Source organism: Pterocles gutturalis, unplaced genomic scaffold, assembly GCF_000699245.1.
Source record: "Pterocles gutturalis isolate BGI_N339 unplaced genomic scaffold, ASM69924v1 scaffold13256, whole genome shotgun sequence".
In the NCBI taxonomy this organism is placed as follows: domain Eukaryota; kingdom Metazoa; phylum Chordata; class Aves; order Pterocliformes; family Pteroclidae; genus Pterocles; species Pterocles gutturalis.
In genome coordinates, this window is record NW_010098094.1 from 42,552 (window position 1) to 49,971 (window position 7,420).

At 46.5% G+C, this 7,420-nt stretch overlaps 1 protein-coding gene across 1 annotated transcript in view; it reads left to right on the top strand.

Moving 5' to 3' along the window:
• Positions 1-7,420, top strand: part of LOC104472166 (vascular endothelial growth factor receptor kdr-like) — a 90,352-nt gene that overhangs the window by 10,905 nt on the left and 72,027 nt on the right. The window contains exon 3 of the mRNA XM_010087736.1: positions 5,685-5,812. Coding sequence (XP_010086038.1) covers positions 5,685-5,812 — 128 coding nt within the window. The remainder of the gene's footprint in view (positions 1-5,684; positions 5,813-7,420) is intronic.

Genomic DNA, 7,420 nt, shown 5'->3' on the forward strand with positions numbered 1-7,420 from the left:
CACCCAAACTGCTGGAGAAAATGCTGTGTGTGTTTCTCAGGAGGCTGTTTCCGACACGCAGGCAGGTGATACAACGGGGACAAGAGCAGAGCTGCAGGAGGGAGCCTGCGCCTGCCCCATGCTGAGCTCCTGGGGTGCAATGCCGAGCTCCTGGGGTGAGATGCTGAGCTCCTGGGGTGCGATGCTGAGCTCCTGGGGTGCGATGCTGAGGGATTTCCAGTCCTTCAGCTTCATCAGGTGGCAGGACGGGGCCGGGAGCCCTCGGGAGAGCAGGATTCAAATGGCAAGTGAGCAGGACATAATCCCAGACCCCCACACTTCCTGGCAGACAGTCCCCAATATTACCAATGACACTGAACAGAAGAGCAGGTATCACCGCGGGACGAAGGCATCCCGTATCTGTGCTGGCACACTGGGAACGGCAAGGTCCCTGGGCAGAGCTATTGCACCACCGAGGTGACAGGGACCGTCCCCAAGCCCATCTCAAGCAACAATTAATCTCCACCCAGACAGAATGAGAATTTAAACACAAAGGGCTTCCCTGAAGGTAAAGAATGTTCTCGCAGGCACCTGACCTTTGAGTTGCTTTTGCTCGCGGCGGTGTGCTCCATTCCCCCGCCAGGCTTTGTCCCCGTGGCTGGACCTCAGGCCCCTTCCCCTGCCCCGTCCCGCTGCCTCTGCTTCCTCCGCTCTGCTGCTTGTGTTCCCTCTGGAGCCGGGCTGGGTGGGCAGTGACCCCCAGCCTGGCGGCAGTTTCCTGCCAGTTCCCACTGGCCTGGAGAGCCAGGTAGCCCGGCTGGGACCACAGCGAAGGGGCTGATTAGTCTCCTAATGTGCCACAGCTCTTGTCTTTCTTCACATCTAATGAGCTTTGCAGCCCACGGTAAATTATGCTTTTTCATTATCCTGTGGGAATTTCTAGGTGTTTCTTTGAGGGTAAGATCCATCGAACATCGTACCTTCCCAGCTCAGGAGGAGCAGACGTGCCAAGCTGCAGGGAAATATCCCATTTTCATCAAGTGTTTCTTTGCTGAGAATTTTTTCCCTCGCAGCCCAGTGCTGGTAACTGCAGAGAGTTCCCAAGTCTCGTATCGCAGGACGGCACCTGCGTTTCCCACGGCACAGCTCTGCAAACCACAATGGTTCAGTGCAACGGATTTACACCACCTGGAGTTAGAGATCTTCCTGGAGGCTAAGGTTATCGTTTCTAAAGAAAAGTGACCCTGTCCCTTTTGTTCCGAGAAGTTCTGTCTCTGAGAGACGTGTTTTACAAGGAGTTAACTGATTGCTGATTAACTGAAGGTGGTGACCGTGGTGTAAAGCTGGCAGTGACACTCCCGATGCTCCAGCAGGTCATTTTTCCATGTCACAGTCAGTCTGAACCACTTAGGACTTTCATGAAAGATTCAGTTTTTTGTCTGCACAAACCATAACAAATGTATCGACTAGCAGTTGATTAGTTCCCTATTCCGTACTTATTCTTTGTCATTTTATTTTTATATTTGCTTATCTGTGAAGTGAAGAGTCCAGCTGCCTGGGAAGTGCTCTTGCTCGGAGCGTCTCCATCCCGCTGCCAGTGGGGTCGGCTTGCTCCCGCTGCCGTGGTTCTTAGAGCAGCCGGAGTGAAGCACAAGCGCTTGATGATCTTTTTTTTTTAATTTTTTTTTGGTTTTTTGCACAGAGTTTCACAGTCAGGGAGAAAAAAATGTCACCCTGGCCTCAGGGCCATACCCAAGGTTATTTAGCGAGCGCTTGACCTTCACCTGCAACTGCCTTTTCCTTTCACTCCAGGGTCGCTTCCCCCTGATGGCCCCAGTGCAGCCCTAACCTCACGTTTAAGCTCCGCAAGTTGCTGCCACATCAGTGTCTTCACTTCAGGAGAGCTCCACTAACTCGCTCCGACACTGCAGAGTGAAACAGGGAGGAGAGGAGGCGTCCGATGGACGGAGAACCCTCTTAGGCTCAGGCTAGAAACTGGATAAAGCACTGAGATAACACAAATTATAGCATCTGCTTATTGCACAGAGCTCTAGGAAACATCACTTACTGCCAGAAAGAGCAGGACCCACAAAATAGAAAACCTTTTTCTTCTTTTTTTTTAAAGCAGAGAGAGAATAATGCCCGCGAGAGCTGACATCCACTAGAGAATAGCAACCAGCTGCAGCTCCAGCCACCCTCTGCCTTCCCAACCCAGTCCTTACAAGCCCAAAGCCGCCTTTTGCTGTTGTTAATTGCACGGTGATTTCCAAACACGATCTAGATTTCTCATGCTGATGGTAGAAGGCTGGATTTATCTATTTTGGCTCCCAATTCAGATTGTAGCTCGCGATCTGGGATAGTGTAACTCTAGCTACTGGCTGGACAGACGGCCATTCAGGTGCAGGCTGCTATTAAAAATCAATTAGGAATGAAATACAGCTCCTGGTACATACACTGGGAAGCCATGCCTCCTGTGTAGGCGTTCTGCAGTAGTTTAGTACCACCACATGAGTATCTGTCCTAATTACAGCTGAAAAAATCCATTATTTTCAGGTCTGTTGTGAATCTGAACATTTGGTAGAGGTCAGTCTGGAGACAGGGAGGGATGATGGAGGAGAATGGGGTTAAAGAACTTTTTTTTCCTGAACAGGAAATATTTTTGAGAAATTTTATTCTGACTATGATATTTCAATCACTGCATAATTCAATATCTTCTGACATTTTAGGATTATTTCACTTTTGCTTAGCTGCCTTCTTTTGATTTATGTTACTTTTTAAACAAACAGTGCTATTCCGAAATTCCCTCTAAAAATATTGGCACAAATATCTCCTTTTTGTATGTATACACCTCTTTGCAAATACACAAAAATCTACTTTCTCTGCTTTTTTCCTATAACAAATAATCCAAGCATCTCTCTTAATAATCTAGGGTGTTCTTTTAATCAGAAAGGCCTTTCACCATTTGCACAAGCTTTAAAATTGTCTATAAAGATCTCATCCCATTTGACACCTCCAAGTGGGGTTTAACTGGAGAGGCAGACTGTGGAGGTATTAAGCAGCACTAACGCTCAGGGACAAACACTAAACACGTTTTTGTAACGTGACTCAAGAGAAGAATTGAGCAGACCTGTTTGGGAAAGTGCGTAAAACACTGGATTGGGTATAATTATTTCCTATTAGTTTTAGGCATTGGAATAAGCAGTGGTTGTGGTCTGGAGATCAGGTTTCTCAGCTCAAGGCTGGATTAGAAGCAGTGCCTGCCTAACCAGAGAGTTCAGATGTGTATCTGAAACTTCCTCAATGGGGGGAGATTACAAGTCTAATTTTTTAATTCTAATTAATCTCTCTTCACGTAATGTTCCTTGCAATGCCCTTACCCCAAAGTACTTGCTTTTTTATAGACCACCCCGGTCAGAATAAATCAATGGCATGGAATAAAAGGTGCCATGAAATGACATTGCTAGAAATGATAGACATCACCTAGATTTCTGGTCTTTATCTCCCATTTTACTGCCTCATGCTCAGTGCTACTGATGAGCTCCCTGTCACAGCTCCTCCATCCATCACACATCTCTCCCGCTCGCACAGTGACCCGGGTGCCTTTGGTAAAACCTCCTCACAACACGTGCGACCTTTCTGATCCACCCAATGCTCTCATCTTGATGAAGCACGCAGTACATTTTGTCCGCTGAGAATCCTATTTCCAGTCCTCAGAGCCAAACGTAAGCTATCAGAAACACAACAGGTACAGTCCCACCCTCCTGTCCCACCCTCCGCCTTCCACCCGTCATGGGTTTGTGCGTGAAACCGTTCTGGGCTGGGGAGCAAACGAACTCCAGCTCTGCACCGAGCTGACTCTTTGAAGATTAATTCCAAGTGACAACACTTCTGTATTTCCATGACATTCCTTAAGCAAAGACTGCTGTCATTAGCCAAGAAATGAACATTGATATCCCCAGATGAACGACCTGTTCCCAGATGAGTTACCAGTCACAGGGAATTAAAGACAAAGTGACTGAGATAAACCAACTCTGTCTTTTCCTTTGGCAGCGGAGCTGGGGAAGAGCAGATCCAAGTCTCACACTCCACATCCAGACTGTTCTCCCGCTCACCAATGCCCATGGTTACATCACTTACATGTAGAATGCTTGTTACCCAGCAAAATTCACCAGAAATCCGCATTTCAGCTACTGCTTCATTACAGATCCTCCAGCATGGAATACACAGCTCCCTGCTAAGGTCCAAAGTGTGAATATTTGGTTTAAAGCAAAAAATTTAGGGGAAAGGATTGGCGCCAGCTGTCCTGACACATTGGTGCTAAATCAAGACGATTTTGATTTATATTGATTTTTTGTCTCTATTAAAAATCCCTTAATATTACATCAGGAATTAGAGAGGAAACATGACACAAGGACGCAAGGGTAGTTCAGGAAGTCCATTAACGATCTCCATCAATAAGACACTTTTCCTCATTATACAACATCGGAGAACCGGTCGCCTATACTATAGGTGCTTCCTTTTTCCAAAGCCATAAGTGTTTGGCCATTGTTGAAGGCCTCCCACCGATCCATAGCGATGGATGTGCCAGCCCCAGCCGTCTCCATTCATTACCAGTTTAGCCCATTTGGGAGCAGTTAAGTACTCTTTTGAAAACTGATTTTAATTTCCTCATGTCATCCTTTTTTAAAGTACTGTCAGAACTCTTTAGAGCACAGTTTTGCAACCTAGATTGCTCATGAACCCTTTGTGTCAGCTATTTCCCATGCTTTAGGTGAAGCCATTTGTAGCCAAAATAATTAAGTATGTGGAGGCGGGTCCCAGGCCAAGGATACGCAGGTTGAGGTTATTGCACAGGGCGCACATCCTCTCCTGTCAACACTATAATCCAATCCCAAAGTGGCTGATTGCCTGCACTGTACGGTGTAGTTGGTATTGCATTAGCTGAACAGTATTTGAAACTTTATACCCTTAGAATATCAAGTCAAAGAACAATTTTTAGAAAAATCGTGATGCTTTTAGGATCTCACAAACATTATTTTATTTTTCCGATGACCATCATTGTATCCATACAATGAAAAACCACTGAATGAGACTCAGAACCTTTATTAACTTAAACTACCCCTGATTTTTATGTATTTTATTGTATTGTCTGATTTATTGTAGCAGACCTATAGAAAATCCCACAGTTCCCCAAGAGTGTGACCAAGTTACTCACTGTTAGGTCACACAAATTATTCTTGCCTAGCTTTGAATCCTGTGGGTCCACATTCCCTTTCTGCAGTATTCTAGAGATGCTCATTGACAGACTGAAGCTTTTTTCTTTCAGTAGATTTACTTTAGCTGCTGTAAACCTCTTGTGACACTGAACTGCTGTGGCATTCAGGAGTGCTGCGCTCTAATATCACCTATGAAAGAAGATCTGTGGAGCTGATTTATTAACTTCATTTTTTACAGACGGGGAATGGGTAAGAAAAGGAGTTTTTACAAGATTAGACTGCAAGCTGGTAAAATAGGGTTAGAAATAGAGAAGAGGCTATAATCCCTAGATGATGCTGGTGTTTGCAAACAAGCAAGATGTGACGGGCCGCCTTGTCACACGCCAGAGTGGGCTTTCCATGGGCAATTAGCCGCTCCGGTTACAGCGCTCTGCTGGCCACCGATCAGTAAAGGAGCCGTTTTGTAAATCAATGTTCTCTTCCCTGCAGACTACAGAAATCCTTTTGTGGAAATTCACCCAGAGCATCCTGAAATAATCTACATTTTAGATGCTAAGAAAACGGTTGTTGTCCCTTGCCGAGTTACCTCGCCAGATATCAAACCCAAGCTGACCCAGGTAAGTGACTGTTTCGGAGAAATCTAATCAATTCAGAGGTCTGGGCTGCCAAGACAATGGGTAAAAATACAAAATGAAATGTATGAAGCTGTGTAAGTTTCAGAAAAAAAACCAGCAAAGGCACTGAAAATCCAGAAGCACAGTGCTGCTCTGGCAGTGGGTTACTACTGAAGGTGTACAAGGGTGTTTTGGGGGTTCGGCTGAGTTTATCTCACATTTTTCCTCATCTTGTGGCTTGATGTTGCTCCATAAATCGGCAAAGATAAATGACATTACACTATTTTTCTACAAAATTCTTTGTATAATACCTATTAGCTATTGTCACGAAAGCTGATCTCTTTTATACCTTGAGCCTCCTCAGAACAGTTGCCCATTTCTGCTTGATTTCATAAATTTAAACCAAGTTTCAGCCTCAGAGATAAATGGCTACAGATTCCATCCCTTTGGCAGCAGCTCCATCTGAATGTCAAGGTTACAGAACGGTCTGTGGAGGCCATTTGGTGTAACAGAAATGGAAACTGAAGGTCTGGAGGTTCCTCAATCACTGGCGATCTAGTCCCTCATTTAAAGGGCTTTAGCACTGCTCCCTAGAGAGGCCAGTCCCAGGGCAAGGAACCGAACACAGGTCTCCTGGCTCCGATCCTGCCCTTCCCCTGATCGGTGATGTGCCTCTCCGAGAGTGACTGTGCTGTCCTGCTGGGAGCAAGAGCTCATCCCTTTCTGCTCCGAGCATCGCTGCTCCTCTTCACAGTCGGATCTCCGAGCTGGGAGATGTCTCCTTCTCCAGCACGTGAAATCACGGAGGCCTGAGACAGTGCTCCGCCTCCTGCTGGAGCCATGGCACGCTTCCAGTAGACGTGCAGAGGGACAGCACCGACCTTATCGCTTTAGCAGATCTCTATTTCTAAATGTTGTCAGCAGGGATTGAAAGCAGGGGGAATAAGACTCCTCTCCAGTTATAGCTTATCACTTTAGCCTGGATAAACGTTATCACCTTCTCCTCCTTGGCTAGAAAAATGAAACATCCCCATCTTATTTTAGTCTGCTTTAACAAAACTCATTGCTGGAGTACCGCTGCTGACTTTGGCACAGTCTCATGAGCCTAAACGTAGCCTTGGAACCTGGACCCAGCAGACCTCCGCGTTTATCCCCTTATTTACAGGCAGCCCTGCTCTCCCTGCTTGCCAGCTACATTCTCTCCTGGTAATTTCTTCAAACACAAACTCAAGTCCTTCACCTTGCTGCAAGCTGCTGCTGGAATGAAATCTCCACTGAAATCTCCCTTTTTGAATTGCAAAGTAAATTGTCTTCAAAAGACTTTTTTCCCTTTCAAGGGAGAGCGGTTGGACTGCAGGGCAGGGATGTAGATGTTGAGTGCTCCTCCCCAAAGGAACCCTCCCGAGGCTGGGAGCTGGGACCTACTCAAGGAGACGTGCTTTGGGAGCCATGGGTTGGCTTTGGGAGCCGTGTGCTGGCTTTGGGAGCCATGTGTTGGCTTTGGGAGCCGTCCGTTGGCTTTGGGAGCCGTGCGTTGGCTTTGGGGGCCGTCCATTGGCTTTGGGAGCCGTGCTTTGGCTTTGGGGGCCATGCGTTGGCTTTGGGAGCTGA